Source organism: Bufo bufo, chromosome 11 (genome assembly GCF_905171765.1).
Source record: "Bufo bufo chromosome 11, aBufBuf1.1, whole genome shotgun sequence".
Taxonomy (NCBI): domain Eukaryota; kingdom Metazoa; phylum Chordata; class Amphibia; order Anura; family Bufonidae; genus Bufo; species Bufo bufo.
The window spans coordinates 29,648,828-29,668,790 of NC_053399.1; the positions used below are offsets into that span (position 1 = coordinate 29,648,828).

The 19,963-nt window shown below is 45.6% G+C and overlaps 1 protein-coding gene across 1 annotated transcript in view; it reads right to left on the minus strand.

The window, feature by feature from the left end:
• Positions 1 to 19,963, minus strand: part of MNAT1 (MNAT1 component of CDK activating kinase) — a 136,664-nt gene that overhangs the window by 94,959 nt on the left and 21,742 nt on the right. The window contains exons 3-6 of the mRNA XM_040411200.1: positions 18,703 to 18,776; positions 17,744 to 17,847; positions 17,027 to 17,167; positions 8,567 to 8,686 (exon numbers count right to left, since the gene is read on the minus strand). Of these exons, the coding sequence (XP_040267134.1) occupies positions 8,567 to 8,686; positions 17,027 to 17,167; positions 17,744 to 17,847; positions 18,703 to 18,776 (439 nt within the window). The remainder of the gene's footprint in view (positions 1 to 8,566; positions 8,687 to 17,026; positions 17,168 to 17,743; positions 17,848 to 18,702; positions 18,777 to 19,963) is intronic.

The window sequence follows — 19,963 nt, forward strand, 5'->3', positions numbered from 1 at the left end:
GAGTCGCTATAAACGAGACCTAGTGCGAGGTGCTAGCCAAAATCTACACGCTGTAGAGATTACATGATAGTTGCAGAGAGACCAGTCACATACACTGGATTTCTGTTTATCCATGTTTGTGCAGCGTGTCCAGGTCCTTCAGTCTGAGCTCTTTCATTAAAGGGCATCTGTCATCAGATTCGTACCTATGAAACCTATGTGCGCTCGGCAGCTGAAGGCATCTGTGTTGGTCCCATGTTCATAAGTGCCCGTATTGCTGAGTTTTACTATATGCAAATGAGCCTCTAGGAGCAATGGGGCGTTGCCCTTACACCTAGAGGCTCTGCTCTCTCTGAAACTGTCGCACCCTCTCCATTTTTATTGACAGGGCCAGGCACTGAAAACATCATCACACCTGTCTTAGCCAATCAAAGTGCAGAGGGTGCAGCAGTTGCAGAGAGAGCAGAGCCTCTAGGTGTAATGACTAGTGTTGGGCGAGCATGCTCGGCCGAACACCAGTTTGGCTCGAGCATCGCTATGCTCGGCACATCACAGTGTTCGGCCAAATATCGCGTGTGCTCGAGCACAATGCTCGAGTCAGTGTATTTAAATCTAATTTAGCCTCTATTTCTGAAAAGTTTCTGACAGGATTCGAACTCACAACCTTCTAAATTACAGCCAAGAATCTTAACCACTACACTATAGAGCTGCATGGCCAGTTACTTTAAAAAAAATTATAATAAATAAAAAATATCAGACTTCTGCTGTATAGGAATAATTACTACTATCCGGCATTAATGCATTTCAATGTAAAATAATGCAAGTGTTCTGGAATTTGCTGCGGTATTTTCTCCATCCAAAAACCGTACAGTGACTGAACTGAAGACATCCTGATGCATACTGTACGGATTGCTCTCTTCAGAATGCATTATGATAAAACTGATCAGTTTCTTTCCGGTATTGAGCCCCTAGGACGGAACTCAATACCGGAAAAGAAAAACGCTAGTATGAAAGTACCCTAATATTGCACACAGGATTGCATCGTTACCATCTAGAGTTCCTGTTCTGCAATAGACAGTAACTGAGCAATCCAGTGTGCAGTCAGGATGAGCAGCCCAACAGGAATGCTCACCAATGAGGAGTACATGCAGGCACCGCAGTGCAGTGTGTAGAATGGCCACATACCCCTCACCCTCCTAGGCAGCTCAGAAAATGTATGTCCAATTCACATTCTAGGTTGGGTTTCGTGCAGCCATTTTAAATAATTCCCAGAGAACCCCTTTAAAAATGAACTCACACCTATACACTGAAAGTTAAAATCCGTGGTGAAAATCTTTGACAGCTGCGCAACATAATGAGCATAATGCAGATTTTTGAATCCACCACATGCTCATTTTTCCACTCTATATATAACGCTTTTAAAACACCATCCACATGCATTGGACCAGAATCATTCTGTGGATTTGTGGTCTAGAAGACACACTGCAAGACCACTGCATCAGAATTCACCCGAACACTTTTGGTAAGGATGCTTTTTCATACAACTGGGCCAAAGACGTTTCTGTTGATCACCATGTATCCATTACCATTTTTAGGACCAGACATCGATATCCACCATCTACATTTCTCATCTTCAAGCTGGATTTCCATGCCCTTGTAATCACCTCTGGAAGTGATGCACGCATACAGTTCAGCACTTGCACAGCACAATCACAATGGAAACAGTCTTAAGGATTCCTAATTTTATATATAATTCTATAAATAAGCTTAACCCTTTCAGGACCAAGCCATTTTTCACCTTTCTGCCCAGGCCATTTTAAGCAAATCTGACATGTGTCACTTTATGTGGTAATAACTTTAAAATGCTTTTACTTATCCAGGCCATTCTGAGACTGTTTTCTCGTCACATATTGTACTTCATGACAGTGGTAAAATTGAGTAAAAAAAAATAATTTTTATTTATAAAAAATACCAAATTTACCAAGAATTTGGAAAAATTAGCAAATTTCAATTTCTCAACTTTTATAATAGATAGTAATAACTCCAAAAATAGTTACTACTTTACATTCCCCATATGTCTACTTCATGTTTGGATAATTTTGTGAATGCCATTTTATTTTTTGGGGACGTTAGAAGGCTTAGAAGTTTAGAAGCAAATCTTGAAATTTTTCAGAAAGTTTCCAAAACCCAGTTTTTAAGGACCAGTCTGAAGTCACTTTGTGAGGCTTACATAATAGAAACCACCCAAAAATGACGCCATTTTAGAAACTACACCCCTCAAGGTATTTAAAACTGATTTTACAAACTTTGTTAACCCTTTAGGTGTTCCACAGTTTAGTGTCTCCATAGTCTGAGAGCCATAGTTTTTTTTTTTTTGGGCGATTGTCTTAGGTAAGGTGCTCAATTTTTGTGGGATGAGGTGACTATTAGATTGGTACTATTTTGGGGGCAAATGCCTTTTTGATCGCTCGGTGTTGCACTTTTAGTGATGTAAGGTGACAAAAAAAATGCTTTTATTTTATTTTTTGGCAGTGTTCACCTGAGGGGTTAGGTGTGATATTTTTATAGAGCCGGTCGATACGGACACGGCGATACCTAATATTTCTACTTTTCTTTTTTTCCCTATTTAAAAAAATAATAATTTTACTTTATTTTGGGAAAAGGACGCTTTTTTTTTTTTTTTTTTTTACTTGAAACTATTATTTATTTATTTTTTTAACTTTATTTTTTTACATTTTTTTTTTGTCCCACTCTGGGACTTCAACTTTTGGGGGTCTAATCCCATTTACAATGCATCACAATACTTCTGTATTGTGATGCATTGGCTGTAAGTGTATTACTGAATGTAATACACTTCAGCCTGTTTGCCTATGAGATCCAGGGGGCTGGATCTCACAGGCTCTCCCGGAAGGCATCGGGCTGCTTTCCCTGCCATCGGGTCCCCGTCACAGCAGCGCGGGGACCCGATTGACACCCTGCACACATCTGAAGCCCGCACGTGCCATGCAGGGGTTAATGCGCCGGCATCAGTGATTTCACCGATGCCGGCGCATACAGCAGGAGTCCGGCTATCAGTGACTGCCGGACCCCTGCCGCCCGATCAGCGCGCCATACATGTACGGCGCTGGGCGTTAAGTCACGTCCAGTTGCGCCGTAGGCTGGGCGTTAGGGGTTAAAAGTGTTATCCAACCCCTATAATGACCCCCCAATGCCGGGCCCCCTCGTATACATTATACTTAGATGCTATCCGACACCCACATCGCTCCAGATCCTTGCGCGGCTGGCGTTGCTTCACCGGAAATGCTAGGGAGGCTCATCCCTGTCGCGACCTGCTATTGGCTGCTCCCCCCGTCGATAGATGTTTTGATCCACGCGACTGGGAGATGCAGCGGCGACCATGCAGGGATCCGGAGTGACACAGGTGCCAGGGAGCAGGTAAGTATAATGTATACGAGGAACAATGCTAGGGAGGCTCGTCGCCGTCGCAACCTGCTATTGGCTGCACCCCCCATCGATTGATTTTTTTGATCCGCCCGGCTGGGAGATGAAGCGGCGGCTAGGCAGGGATCCGGATAGACACAGGTGCCAGGGAGCAGATAAGTATAATGTATACGAAGGGCCCGAGCATTAGGGGGGTTATTATAGGTGTTGAATAACCCCTATAACCAGAAGATTATTATACACAGAAATCGCTGCCTAGTGGCAGCTGCAAGCAGCCAGGATTTGGATGTTTAACTTTCTAGCTGTGTAAAGAGAAGTAGAAACTTTTGAGCTTGGTAAATACCAGACCCATAAAGACCTATAACAGCACAGAAATTTGGACATATCTAGCTGGAAAAAATGAAACAGATGTAGCCAATTTTATCTTGACTGGCTAAACACATTAACACAAGAAAATCACATTACAGTAAAATGAAAATGACCTGCTGTTAAAATCACTTTTTAATGTTTAACATAATTTTAAAGAATTTTTGATTATGTTATTTTTAATTTTTTAGTTTAACTTTTTATATTTAAACTAAAACCAAAAATCCAGCAGGTTTTGCACTGGCCACTAATAATTGGCGCCACTTCTTGGTTTATACAGATCACTTTACTGCAGTTAACTCATTTTAATGCCTGTAATGATACCACCTCTGTGCATAGATAAGACAGGAACCACCATTCACAAGAGGTGATTGTCAAATCTTATCTATTCTTTCCCTGTACACAGGTCGCAAATCATGCCTAGAAAACTTTCCCATGTACAGTAGGTGTTTGTGACATTGTGTTTTCAGCACGACAGCGTCGCGCTGATACTCGGCGACGTGGTGCCGAGATCTCGCACTCACTGGGATAGCGACAGCACATCCCAGCAAGCGCGTCATAGAAGAGGCGGGAGATCCGACTTGGATTCCCGCCAATTCTACACGTGTGCGGCGTTTGTTATGAATCCTGAGGGGGAAGTCCCCGCCGGATTTTAAATAAAAATCCGGCCTGGGTCCCGCCCTCAGGAGCATACCGGGCCCTTAGGTCTGTTATGGGTTGTAAGGAGAGCCCCCCCTACGCCGAAAAAAACGGCGTAGGGGGTCCCCCTACAATCCATACCAGACCCGTATCCAAAGCACGCTACCCGGCCAGCCAGGAAGGGAGTGGGGACGAGCGAGCGCCCCCCCCCCCTCCTGAGCCGTACCAGGCTGCATGCCCTCAACATGGGGGGTTGGGTGCTCTGGGGCAGGGGGCGCACTGCGGCCCCCCCACCTCAGAGCACCCTGTCCCCATGTTGATGAGGACAGGGCCCCTTCCCGACAACCCTGGCCGTTGGTTGTCGGGGTATGCGGGCGGGAGGCTTAACGGAATCTGGGAGCCCCCTTTAATAAGGGGGGCCCCCAGATACCGGCCCCCCACCCTAAGTGAATGAGTATGGGGTACATCGTACCCCTACCCATTCACCTGCAAGAAAAGTGGTAAAAACACAAATAAACCACACAGTGTATTAAAATATTTTATTTTTCTGCTCCGGAGGCCGCCCCCTGTCTTCTTTATTAGCTCTTTTACCAGGGGGGGCTCTTCTTCTTCCGATATCCCGACGGGTCTTCTCCGCTATCCGGGGGGGTCTTCTCAACTCTCCGGGGTTCTCCTTCTGTCTTCTCCTTCTGTCTTGTTGTCTCCTTCTGTCTTCTGTCTCCGGGGGGGGCTCTTCTTCTTCCGATATCCCGACGGGTCTTCTCCGCTATCCGGGGGGGTCTTCTCAACTCTTCGGGGTTCTCCTTCTGTCTTCTCCTTCTGTTCTTCTTCTGTCTTCTCCTTCCTTCTTGTTGTCTCGGCGCACCCCGATTCTTCTCTCTGTTGTTGACTCGGCGCACCCCGGTTCTTCATCTCGCGAGACGAAGAATCGGGGTGCGCCGAGTCTCGCGAGACGAAGAACCGGGGTGCGCCGAGTCAACAACAGAGAGAAGAATCGGGGTGCGCCGAGTCTCGCGAGACGAAGAACCGGGGTGCGCCGAGACAACAAGAAGGAAGGAGAAGACAGAAGAAGAACAGAAGGAGAAGACAGAAGGAGAACCCCGAAGAGTTGAGAAGACCCCCCCGGATAGCGGAGAAGACCCGTCGGGATATCGGAAGAAGAAGAGCCCCCCCCGGAGACAGAAGACAGAAGGAGACAACAAGACAGAAGGAGAAGACAGAAGGAGAACCCCGGAGAGTTGAGAAGACCCCCCCGGATAGCGGAGAAGACCCGTCGGGATATCGGAAGAAGAAGAGCCCCCCCTGGTAAAAGAGCTAATAAAGAAGACAGGGGGCGGCCTCCGGAGCAGAAAAATAAAATATTTTAATACACTGTGTGGTTTATTTGTGTTTTTACCACTTTTCTTGCAGGTGAATGGGTAGGGGTACGATGTACCCCATACTCATTCACTTAGGGTGGGGGGCCGGTATCTGGGGGCCCCCCTTATTAAAGGGGGCTCCCAGATTCCGTTAAGCCTCCCGCCCGCATACCCCGACAACCAACGGCCAGGGTTGTCGGGAAGGGGCCCTGTCCTCATCAACATGGGGACAGGGTGCTCTGAGGTGGGGGGGCCGCAGTGCGCCCCCTGCCCCAGAGCACCCAACCCCCCATGTTGAGGGCATGCAGCCTGGTACGGCTCAGGAGGGGGGGGGGGGCGCTCGCTCGTCCCCACTCCCTTCCTGGCTGGCCGGGTAGCGTGCTTTGGATACGGGTCTGGTATGGATTGTAGGGGGACCCCCTACGCCGTTTTTTTCGGCGTAGGGGGGGCTCTCCTTACAACCCATAACAGACCTAAGGGCCCGGTATGCTCCTGAGGGCGGGACCCAGGCCGGATTTTTATTTAAAATCCGGCGGGGACTTCCCCCTCAGGATTCATAACAAACGCCGCACACGTGTAGAATTGGCGGGAATCCAAGTCGGATCTCCCGCCTCTTCTATGACGCGCTTGCTCTCCATCGCGGCAAGCCAGCTCGGCGCTGGCTCCCGCGATGGGGCTCGTATGTGCTCAATCTCGCCGAGAAATACGGCGAGATTGACACAAAATCGGGTTCACCTACTGTAAGTCAATAGGGTCCCCTCCTGTCCATTGTGTCTATGACCCATGGGTTTGCCATAAAGCAATTTTTTTTAATGCTGTGTAAATGCTGTTAAGAACAGCTCAGGCAATACAGCCGCCCCCATAATCATGTTCAGCAAGTAGAATAAAAAGTATCAAAAATCAGAAAATAAAAACAGATTAGAAAAAAGAAAAATGTGTTACTATTGAGTTTTAACTGGCAGATAAAACTTTTGGTGACACATTTCCTTTAAGTGACCGTCGGGATATCGGAAGAAGAAGAGCCCCCCCTGGTAAAAGAGCTAATAAAGAAGACAGGGGGCGGCCTCCGGAGCAGAAAAATAAAATATTTTAATACACTGTGTGGTTTATTTGTGTTTTTACCACTTTTCTTGCAGGTGAATGGGTAGGGGTACGATGTACCCCATACTCATTCACTTAGGGTGGGGGGCCGGTATCTGGGGGCCCCCCTTATTAAAGGGGGCTCCCAGATTCCGTTAAGCCTCCCGCCCGCATACCCCGACAACCAACGGCCAGGGTTGTCGGGAAGGGGCCCTGTCCTCATCAACATGGGGACAGGGTGCTCTGAGGTGGGGGGGGCCGCAGTGCGCCCCCTGCCCCAGAGCACCCAACCCCCCATGTTGAGGGCATGCAGCCTGGTACGGCTCAGGAGGGGGGGGGGGGGCGCTCGCTCGTCCCCACTCCCTTCCTGGCTGGCCGGGTAGCGTGCTTTGGATACGGGTCTGGTATGGATTGTAGGGGGATCCCCTACGCCGTTTTTTTCGGCGTAGGGGGGGCTCTCCTTACAACCCATAACAGACCTAAGGGCCCGGTATGCTCCTGAGGGCGGGACCCAGGCCGGATTTTTATTTAAAATCCGGCGGGGACTTCCCCCTCAGGATTCATAACAAACGCCGCACACGTGTAGAATTGGCGGGAATCCAAGTCGGATCTCCCGCCTCTTCTATGACGCGCTTGCTCTCCATCGCGGCAAGCCAGCTCGGCGCTGGCTCCCGCGATGGGGCTCGTATGTGCTCAATCTCGCCGAGAAATACGGCGAGATTGACACAAAATCGGGTTCACCTACTGTAAGTCAATAGGGTCCCCTCCTGTCCATTGTGTCTATGACCCATGGGTTTGCCATAAAGCAATTTTTTTTAATGCTGTGTAAATGCTGTTAAGAACAGCTCAGGCAATACAGCCGCCCCCATAATCATGTTCAGCAAGTAGAATAAAAAGTATCAAAAATCAGAAAATAAAAACAGATTAGAAAAAAGAAAAATGTGTTACTATTGAGTTTTAACTGGCAGATAAAACTTTTGGTGACACATTTCCTTTAAGTGACCGTCCTGGCATGCCTGGAGTCAAGATAATGCTGGCTACATCTGAAGGCACAGTTTAGGCTGTCGGCAGACATTAGATTTACAGAAGGATGTGTTGGAAACAATCTAATGTCCATAGAAATGCAGGTCTACATCCGAGGTCGGCTATGGCAGGGAAACAGATTGCACAAGACTGGAAAAGATAGATGTTATCCCTCTGCTTTAAAGGGAACCTGTCAACACCTTTATGCTGCCCATACTAAGGGCAGTATAAAGTAGTGACAGGGGAGTTGATTTCAAGTGGTTGCCAAGAACCAACATCACAATCATTGCAGACTGGGCCTGGAAAAGAGTCCCGGCCACCTGAGAAGAGTCCTGGTTATTCATGAGTTCCTGCTCTCCTGCCCACCTGCTGATGGCTGACCGTCTTCTACCTAGTTTTCTCTCTTTCTCTCTAGGAGAGAACTGCCAATCATCAGCAGATGGACGGGGAGAGCAGGAGATTAGGAATAACCAGGACTCTTCTCAGGTAGATTTGACTCTTTTTAAAGGCCTGCGCTGCAGTGATTATGATGCTGGTTCTCAGCAACCACTTACTTTTAGCTGATGTGTGACACACCGCTGACATCAGCATTTCTGTCACTACTTCATACTGCCCTCAGTGCGGTCAGCATAAAGTTGATGACAGGTTCCCTTTAAACATTTAACACATAAATGACTTACCATTTTGATGCCAGTAGAAAATGTGACTGCTGGCTTTGACTTCTCTATCTGCACTTCAATCTGGGCGCTTTTGCCTTTGTGTTGAGCCAAGAGGATGGATGCAGGAAGGTGAGAAGTCTCCTGTAGGAGGGAAATGTAATTATCATCTTTGCATTAATACTTGACAAGCATACACAAACCGGATCTAACAAAAATGAAACCTAGATAGCAGACAACCGGCAATCCAGCAGCGATGGTTATGCTTGCACACTATAGGAAAAAGCACTGTCTTATGTGCGCTCCCGTCCACCACAGAGGCCAGTGCCCTTTCCTATATTGTACAAGCACAACCACTGCAGCTGAATTGCAGGATGATCATAACCACTGTATGTGATAAATGCCATTTGCTCAAGTGAGACAACCCCTTATATGGAGCACCTACCAACTGCTCATATAGTAGGAAATATAATAAAAACGATAAACGTCCAGACTGGAGATGAGCGAATTGATTCTAACTAATAAATTCATCTGATTAGTAGGACTTCTTCACCTTCGGCGACAGCCCCTCACAGGTAAGAAGTGCCAATCCACTGCTAGATTCACCAGGCCGGATATCTTGCCCAGCCCTGACAATTTCCTGCTCCAAATAGCAGAGAAAGGACAAAGGCTCTGCTCAGGGACACACGAAATCTTGTGGCAAGTGGGAGCTACTTCACCTGTGGGGACAGACCCTCACAGATAAAAAGTCGATTCGCCCCTCTAAAATAATTTTAAGGGGTTGTTTCAACCCCCCGTTAAGTTTGCAGGAGATGCAATAATCCCCTGATAGCTCCTTTCTACCACGAAAAATGATGAGGGGGGGATCTTTGGCCGCTGCAGGGGAAACGGAGCATTAGACAGAGGCTATTCAAAGTGGCTCAAGTCTGCAAGAAGGGGTCTCAAGTGAGAAATTGGACTTTGAGACAGACTTGACACCTATGAATACACTCCAGCGCTGTCATTAACATGTCGCATCTTCTGTCACTAAGCAGAGGCCTAAAAATATTCGACTGGAGAGTTTAGAAGACTTCCTAAGTAATTACAAAAGGAAACTGTGTAAATCTGATACGCTCTGTTATGCCTAGTGCATGGCCTGGGGGGGAGGGGGGCATGCCACATTGAACTGAACTGGTGTCCCTTGAATTCGAGTGCCATGCAGCGCCCCCTCCGGACCTGCAATAGTTACAGCAGCGATACATTATTTTATTTTTGTAAGGTCTAAAAGTCTTCAAAGAGTGACTGAAAGCCTACCATAGCCAAAAAGGATACATTTGATTTTCCTATTATTTTGCCACTGAAAAAATATATTTTTCACAATGTCAAATCTGAACCTTTTCAGCCAATAATCAACTTGCCTTATAAACAATGGCTACAAAATTAAAATTAATTCTGCTCAACCTGAATCTTGCGGAAAGAGTAATTCTTAATTAACCAGAAAAAAGATAAAATGGTAAAATAAGATTAAAGTGCCAGCACTTTCAAACTCGACATGGATGAATACTGACGGGTGTTAGTCACTGTTAAGTCTTCCAAAATGAAGAAGGCGATCTTTTACTATTTGTTCTGTAATTTGAGATTGAACAATTAAAATAGGATTTCGGCTACGTCAACCGACCGCCATGATAATAAATTGCCAATAGGAGGCCCGGTTAAATATTGTTTAATAAAACAGCATTCACACTGGGCTATACCAGAGGAACTGCTGCCAATAAAAGCAATGAAACAGGGATTTCATTGTTTTCATTCTACATTCCACCATATAGGAGAGAGAGAGAGAAAATAGGGTGAAGAGGAGTAGGTTTCAGGATAATCTCATAAAGCAAAAAAAAAAAATGTTGTCTAAAGATGATGCCCATAAAGAGTTAATTTAGTGGGTCACTCAATATGGTCTTCAGAACTAGACGCTGTATACTGTGCCTAGCATCCAGCTAGAAAGGACATCTGGGAGGAGCGTTGTGAAAAGAGCACAATCTGTGAAATACTCTCAGTGCATTAGGATTGCTGAGAACACTCCTAGCAATGCTGATTGGCTGAGAGCATGTCACAGTCTGAGATTGTTTCACAATGCTCCTCATAAATGTCCTTTTCAGCTGAATACCCAGCAAAACCTGTTAATGCTGATTGACTATCAAGCAAACCATACAGTCCTCAAAGTCTTATTCTGGGAGCTGTTCAAAGTGCGACTGCTTCAAAATATGTAAACATGAATTATTTAAATTAAAGGGTATCTGTCAGCAGATTTGTACCTATGAAACTGGCTGACCTGTTGCAAGTGCGCTTGGCAGCGGAAGGCATCTGTGTTGGTCCCATGTTTGTCCCATGTTCATATGTGCCCGCATTGCTGAGAAAAATTATGTTTTAATGTGTGCAAATGAGACTCTAGGAGCAACAGGGTCGTTGTCGTTACACCTAGAGGCTCTGCTCTCTCTGCAACTGTTGCACCCTCTGCACTTCAATTGACAGGGCCAGGCGGTGCAAATGTAATCACTCTTGCCTGGCTTGTTAATTAAAGTGCAGAGGGTGCAGCAGTTGCAGAGAGAGCAGAGCCTCTAGATGTAAGGGTAATGTCCCCGTTGCATATATTAAAACTTATTTTTCCTCAGCCACGTGGGCACATATGAACATGGGACCAACACAGATGCCTTTAGCTGCCAAGTGCACATGTAACAGGTCAGCCAGTGACATCAGTGACTGTATATGCAAAGAGGTATTTCCCAAGAAAGACATGGGTGCCAATAGTTTAATAATACATATCACTAGCTGCATGCATGTGCTATTCCCAGCACATGTGCAGCTAGTAATTTATGGTGGCCAGCCCCTTTAATATGCATAATTAGCTGGAAAGTGTAATGTAATTATAAGATTAGTGTGCCTGGTGCCACTACAGGGGGCTCGCCGGCATGGACACTACTGACACATACGGACAAGCACTAGCTGCCTCATTTTTACATGCACTACATTACACATAGAGGTAACAGAGCTTCTGCTGTAGTATTCATTGGAGAACGGCAAACAGCATGTGCTCTGTTAGAAGCCTGGACGTCGCCAAGGATAGAAAGAGTTCGGTGAAGGGAATCCATTTTTATTGGCTTCAGTGGTGTAGGTTTCAGGACCACCGAAGCAAGGAAGACATGAGAGATAATGTCACAAGATCTCCATTGTATGAATTCAATAAGACACAAAAAGCTTTTTATCTGGTAGAGTGGAGCCCAGTGGAACGGGTAATTGTAAAAGGGGTAAAACCGCACAGAGCGGAGACTACCAGGGTACTATTTTTAATTGTGTATACAAATGATCTGACTACTCAGCAGCTAATGCACCTTAAATCAATTAAAAGCAGAAGGAAAGTCATGACTGACCGGGGCGGCTGACGAGCTGCTTTCTCTCATTCCCTTGCATTTACGCTTCTAAGTATAAGTCTCAGCTGATACAATTACATTGAATACGTGGGCCACAATTGCTTCATGACAGCAGTATACTGAAATCCTGCATTATAACTTTAGATAAGAAAACAGGACTGGGACACTGTGCCTACTGGTGGAGAGATGTTCCCGGCCCACAGATATGCCAATATCTGCTTATTCATTTACACTGTCGGCTGCTGGTTCCTCTGGATATCAACTGCTATTGCAGGGCTCCAGATGGCGACTAAAATGGTCGCCAATGCGACTTAGAATTTACAAATGGCGACAAGACTTTTTAGTCTTGTCGCCATTTGCGACTAGACCCGCCGCCGCAGCTCTGCTCAATACAGCGGCGGGCACAGCAGATGATAGTTCTCAGCAGCGCAGGAGGAGTCTCTCCCTCCCCCCTGTGCTGCTGCCCCCGCCGCTGCCAATAAGAAGAGGCAGGAGGAGGAGGGGAGGGGCTGTGGCCACTGCGCCACCAATGAAGATAACTGACCTGAAATACAAATACAGGAGGCGGGTGCCGGAATCACATAGCCGGCACCCGACCTCTATGACAGGGAGCTGCGATCAGCTGCAGTTGAGTTAACCCTTCAGGTGCGGTACCTGAGGGGTTAATTGTAGCTGATCGCAGCCCCCTGTCACAAAGGTCGGGTGCCGGCTATTTGATTCCAGCACCCGCCTCCTGTATTCGTATAAGAAACGTTGGTGGCACAGTGCGCCCCCCCCCCCAGTATAATAAACATTGGTGGCACAGTGGGAAGTGCCAATGAGGGTTAAAAATAATAAAAGAAAATTAACTCACCTCCTCCAGTTGATCGCGTAGCTGCCGGTCTCCTGTTCTTACTTCTTTCTTCAGGACCTGTGGTGACGTCACTGAGCTCATCACATGGCCCATTACCATGGTGATGGATCATGTGATGAGCACAGTGATGTCACCACAGGTCCTGAAGCAAGAACAGGAGACGATCAATTGGAGGAGGTTTATTTTTTAACCCTCATTGGCACTGCCCACTGCGCCACCAATGTTTATTATATTGGGGGGGGGGGCACACTGCGCCACCAATGTTTATTATATTGAGGGGGGGCACACTGCGCCACCAATGTTTATTATACTGGGGTGATGGGGGGGCGCACTGCGCCACCAATGTTTATTATTTTGAGGGGGGGGCGCACTGCGCCACCAATGTTTATTATGTTGGGGGGGCGCACTGCGCCACCAATGTTTATTATACTGGGGTGATGGGGGGGCGCACTGCGCCACCAATGTTTATTATTTTGAGGGGGGGCGCACTGCGCCACCAATTTTTGTTATATTGAGGGGGGCGCACTGCGCCACCAATGTTTATTATACTGGGGTGATGGGGGGGGGCGCACTGCGCCACCAATGTTTATTATATTGGGGTGATGGGGGGGCGCACTGCGCCACCAATGTTTATTATACTGGGGTGATGGGGGGCGCACTGTGCCACCAATGTTTATTAGATTGGGGTGATGGGGAGGGGCGCACTGCGCCACCAATGTTTATTATACTGGGGTGTTGGAGGGGCGCACTGCGCCACCAATGTTTATTATACTGGGGTGTTGGAGGGGCGCACTGCGCCACCAATGTTTATTATACTGGGGTGATGGGGGGGGTGCACTGCGCCACCAATGTTTATTATACTGGGGTGTTGGAGGGGCGCACTGCGCCACCAATGTTTATCATACTGGGGTGTTGGGGGGGGGCGCACTGCGCCACCAATGTTTATTATATTGACCTTCTACTATGCATTCTGTATTAAAGAATGCTATTATTTTCCCTTATAACCATGTTATAAGGGAAAATAATACAGTGAATAGACTGTCACCTAGCAACCATGCGTGAAAATCGCACCGCATCCACACAGCCCCATTAACTTCTATGGGGCCTGCGTTGCGTGAAAAACGCACAACATAGAGCATGCTGCGATTTTCACGCAACGCACAAGTGATGTGTGAAAATCACCGCTCATGTGCACAGCCCCATAGAAGTGAATGGGTCCGGATTCAGTGCGGGTGCATTCCGGTATTTTGAATGCCAGATCTGGCACTAATACATTCCTATGGGGAAAAATGCTGGATCCGGCATTCAGGCAAATCTTCATTTTTTTTTCGCCGGAGATAAAACCGTAGCATGCTGCGGTTTTATCTTTTGCCTGATCAGTCAAAATGACTGAACTGAAGACGTCCTGATGCATCCTAAACGGATTACTCTCCATTCAGAATGCATGGGGATATGCCTGATCAGTTCTTTTCTGGTATAGAGCCCCTGTGACGGAACTCAGTGCCGGAAAAGAAAAACGCTAGTGTGAAAGTACCCTAAAATATTAAGTTTAAATCCCCCCCTTTCCCAATTTTACATATAAAATATATAAACAATAAATAAATAAACATATTACATAGCGCTGTCCAAACTATTAAATTATTCAAAAATATCTCCTATGCGGTGAGCATTCGCCATTTTTTAGTCACCTTGTCACCCCAAAAAATAGCATAGGACTGTTCTATTATGGGCCGAATGTTTCATAAAATGCGAAATGCACGCAGCTTTTTTTGGTGTTTTTTGGTTTTTTTTTGCGCGGTATTGAGTATCGCAATACTTTTTTATGGTGACGAAAGCGAATCAAAATTTTGGTTTCAAAACAACCCTACGCCGATCTGATCTGCGTAGCGTTGTCACGATACCAAAATTTTGATTCAGTTTCGATTTGGCGACTAAAAATTTGATTTGGCTCCTAAATTTTTCAGTTCAGGAGCCAATGGCTACTAGGTATTTTTTTTAGGCTGGAGCACTGTATTGCGGAGACAACTCGTCAGCAAATTCACATTTTTGTAAGGAAAATATAATACCGCATGAAGCCTACAAATTAATTTTCTTTGTCTAGTAGAACAAAGTCCTGAGCAGGGGTATCCCCGTAATGGCTCAGTGCCCGTACTGCGGACCGCAAATGCACAGACACTGGCGGTGTGCAGTCCGTGCAGCGGATGCGAACCCATTGACTTGAATGGGACTGTGAACCGCAACATACAGTCGTGGCCAAATGTTTTGAGAATGACACAAATATTAGTTTTCACAAAGTTTGCTGCTAAACTACTTTTAGATCTTTGTTTCAGTTGTTTCTGTGATGTAGTGAAATATAATTACATGCACTTCATATGTTTCAAAGGCTTTTATCGACAATTACATGACATTTATGCAAAGAGTCAGTATTTGCAGTGTTGGCCCTTCTTTTTCAGGACCTCTGCAATTCGACTGGGCATGCTCTCAATCAACTTCTGGGCCAATTCCTGACTGATAGCAACCCATTCTTTCATAATCACTTCTTGGAGTTTGTCAGAATTAGTGGGTTTTTGTTTGTCCACCCGCCTCTTAAGATCTGGGGAGTTTCCAGGCCATGGACCCAAAATGTCAACGTTTTGGTCCCCGAGCCACTTAGTTATCACTTTTGCCTTATGGCACGGTGCTCCGTCGTGCTGGAAAATGCATTGTTCTTCACCAAACTGTTGTTGGATTGTTGGAAGAAGTTGCTGTTGGAGGGTGTTTTGGTACCATTCTTTATTCATGGCTGTGTTTTTGGGCAAAATTGTGAGTGAGCCCACTCCCTTGGATGAGAAGCAACCCCACACATGAATGGTCTCAGGATGCTTTACTGTTGGCATGACACAGGACTGACGGTAGCGCTCACCTTTTCTTCTCCGGACAAGCCTTTTTCCAGATCCCCCAAACAATCGGAAAGAGGCTTCATCAGAGAATATGACTTTGCCCCAGTCCTCAGCAGTCCATTCACCATACTTTCTGCAGAAGATCAATCTGTCCCTGATGTTTTTTTTTGGAGAGAAGTGGCTTCTTTGCTGCCCTCCTTGACACCAGGCCATCGTCCAAAAGTCTTCGCCTCACTGTGCGTGCAGATGCGCTCACACCTGCCTGCTGCCATTCCTGAGCAAGCTCTGCACTGGTGGCGCTCCGATCCTGCAGCTGAATCCTCTTTAGGAGACGATCCTGGCGCTTGCTGGACTTTCTTGGACGCCCTGAAGCCTTAACAAGAATTTAACCTCTTTCCTTGAAGTTCTTGATGATCCTATAAATTGTTGATTGAGGTGTAATCTTAGTAGCCACAATATCCTTGCCTGTGAAGCCATTTTTATGCAACGCAATGATGGCTGCACGCGTTTCTTTGCAGGTCACCATGGTTAACAATGGAAGAACAATGATTTCAAGCATCACCCTCCTTTTAACATGTCAAGTCTGCCATTTTAACCCAATCAGCCTGACATAATGATCTCCAGCCTTGTGCTCCTCAACATTCTCACCTGAGTTAACAAGACGATTACTGAAATGATCTCAGCAGGTCCTTTAATGACAGCAATGAAATGCAGTGGGAAGTTTTTTTTGGGATTAAGTTAATTTTCATGGCAAAGAAGGACTATGCAATTCATCTGATCACTCTTCATAACATTCTGGAGTATATGCAAATTGCTATTATAAAAACTTAAGCAGCAACTTTTCCATTTTCCAATATTTATGTAATTCTCAAAACTTTTGGCCACGACTGTACGGCAAAAGATAGAACATGTTCTATCTTTTAGTGGTGCTGAGGCACAGACCTCAAAGCACATGGAAGTGTTTCATAGTGCTTATGATCCGATCTTTTTGCGGAACGGACATACGGATGCAGAAAGCACATGGATGATTTTACATATGGTCACGTGCATGAGGACCTTTTAGAATTCTGTGGGTGCCATGTTACTGATCTATAGCACACAAATCAATAATAACGTTGTATGCATTAGGCTGCATTCATATATACAGCAGCAGATCTGGCAGGCCGCTCCAGCAGACAGAAGACAGACGGATTTCGCCGTGACATCAGCAGATCAAACAGATCTTTCTCCTTGAAAATATCCAAGCATTGTTGGTATTATTGCATGTTAGATGATTCTGGAATTGACCAAAACCATATAAAAATATTAAAAACAAACATAAAAAGCACAGAAATAATGTTGGCTTGTTTACCAGCTGATCTAACAGCTCCTGCTTGTTCTTCCTTTTCATCATCTGTTGGAGATGCTCTTCTTTCTGCAGAAGGATCTTCCGCTGCTCATTCTCCTGCCTCTCCATTGCCAGAGCCTCCTCTAACTCTTCCTGCTCCCTGGTCTATGAACGAGATAAGGAGATTTACTTACAAAGCACAGTTCACATGGCAAGTAATATGCACTATTGCTGCTACATTACAGATCCAGCCATTACTTTTGTGATGACACGTTTAATTTTATACAGTTATTATTGATTTAGTAAGCTGACTGATGAGCTCTAACATAATAAAGTCTGGCTGTTGATTAAATATCAGGTCTAAAAAGAAAGTAAATTGGTCTTTATATTCATACCCACAAACTCGTTTCTCTCTTCTGCCCCCTCCCTACAGGATTTCTTATAACCGGAACATCATTTATACACATTTTACATTTTTTTACAAAAATCGTGCATCCCCATAGAATATTTGTCCTTTGCAGGCAGTACTTGCCGGTTTATACAGGGCGATGTCCTGCTGACAAAATTATTTTTTGTGCCACATAAATCAATAAATCGCTGGATAAAACAGTTCTGCTACTTTGTTGGGTGATCAGCAGCACATTTGCACGGGGCAATTATCGTGAATGAGCGTTCGTCCGAATATTCGTTCCCGATAATCTTCCTATGTGAGCACAGATATGTATGCGGTATGGTACTTACCATTTTGACCTTGTTTTTTTGAATTGTGTCCTTGTTTTGTTTTTGGTATTGTTCCACTTTTCTTTTGGTGTTGTCCAGATCCACATTATTAGTCAGATTTATTACTGTCCAAGAGAGAGAAAGAAAAAGACATGGAGAAAACATTTTAAAGGGGTTACCGGGCAATTTGATATTGATTAACCGATCAGCTGTTTGAAGAGCCCGGGACGCTTTGTGAGCGCTTAGGCCTGTGACGTCACTGTAAATCTGTCACGTGGCAGTGGCACAGCTTGGTCCCATTCACATGAACAGGCCTGAGCTCCAATACCAAGCACAGCCTCTATAATATACAGCGCTGTGTACGGTGAGCTGTGAGGAGGCCTCTTCGCACAGCTGATTGACGGGGGTCAGATCCCCACCGATCTGATATTGATAACCTATCCTCAGCATAAGCCATCAATATCAAATTCCCAGAGAACCCCTTTTATCATGTCAGGCTAACAAGGAGTTGTAGTATGGAGCCTTTTCTACTGTAAGATCACTTTACTACTAGTCATGTTAACCTTTCAGCTAGCCATAATAAAGAACTGATAAGATGATAAAGCAAAGTACTTTCTGCGTTATATTATTAGCCATTTTAAAAAAAAAGAAGGACAGACTAATGGTCTTTAAAATTAAAGAAGACCTGTCCCCTCTCCTGACATGTCTGTTTTAGTAACTACTTGCATCCCCCGTGTAATAACAATTCTGAAGCATCTATTCTTATGACTCTATGTTGTGCCAGTCCTCTGTTATTACTGCCAGAAGGAATAATAAAGGAATGGAAGAACAAAGATTCAGCGGAGGTCACAACAGACAGCCCACTGGTAATAAGAGAACTTTACTTCTAGAAAGCTGGTAGTTCTAGCTGGATAGCCCCTCTAATAGATGGCCAAGCTATATTCCCATTAAAAGTCTCCAAACTCCCCCAACAGACCTACCTATTTCCTCAATTTCTTCCAAATAATCATTGTATTCTCCTAGAGATGGAAATTCTTCTTCACGCTTATTATATCTAGTGAGAAGAATGGAGAAAATTAAATATAATTCAATAATTCAGCAACATCCCATCAGCCTAATGGATGTCTAATCAATATAAATCCAGTTTATTATATTTTTGCACTGTTAGGTGTCAGTACATAGTGCACGAAATAGAAAGCACTCCAGAATACATTTGCTACTTAGACTTCAGTACAAAATATGGTAGAATTCCAGAGGTACAAGGACTCATACCATTAATACTTACAACATGATATATTTTACATGTACTCAGGTTGTCTCTCACACGTTTATTCACACGTTAACAGATCTATGCATGTGCTGGTAACAGTAGACTTGCACTGCAGATGTCATTTGAAGGGGTTTTCTGGGATTTCAGAATATTAAAATCCCGGAAAACCCCTTTAAAAGGGAACCTGACATCTCTATAAAGCCTGCACCCTCCCCGGCAGTACCTTAAGTACCATTTTTACAGGCCAAGAATCCTATAAACAATTGTTAGCAATTATCTGGCGGTGTATGGCCTCATGCACACGGCCGTGTTCCGCGGCCGAGAGCGTATTACTGTACTGTATTATGAGTGTATTACTGTACAGCAGCGGCGGCATGAAGCGCACGGCGTCATAGCAACCAATGACGCCGTGCGCTCCTGCTGTCAGCAGGAATCCCGTCCGGGTTTCCACGGACCGCTCTCGGCCGCGGAACACGGCCGTGTGCATGAGGCCTAAAGGTGCTGCCAATTACCTGATAAACGAGCAAAACACTCGTTCGTCGGATATTTGGATCATTTGCCGGCAGCAGATCATCGTCTGTAAGGAGCACTCTACTGCCTGAAAACAATGATTCTGTAAGGGGACGAGCAATGGCATTCGCGATCCCTCCTCCCAATACTGTGGAGAAGATCGCTGATGTAACTGACGAGCAGGTGCCTGCAAAATTGGCCAGTGTAAAGGGATGTTTGAAGCTCAAATTATGTTGTCTCCAATACTGTCTTTTGTTGTGGGACCTGATGGCCAAATCTGCATCAAAACAACTTTATTCCCCCAGCTTTGTGTATGTAATTGGGCAGCTTGAAGTCAAGACAGTGGTGGCCTTCACGCTTCAAGTCAATCATGCCGTGCCCTCTATCTGCCTCGCTCACTCTTGATGGACAGCTCTTATTTCTTTCTTCAGGTGCGACGCTCCAGATATCCTGCGCTTGCG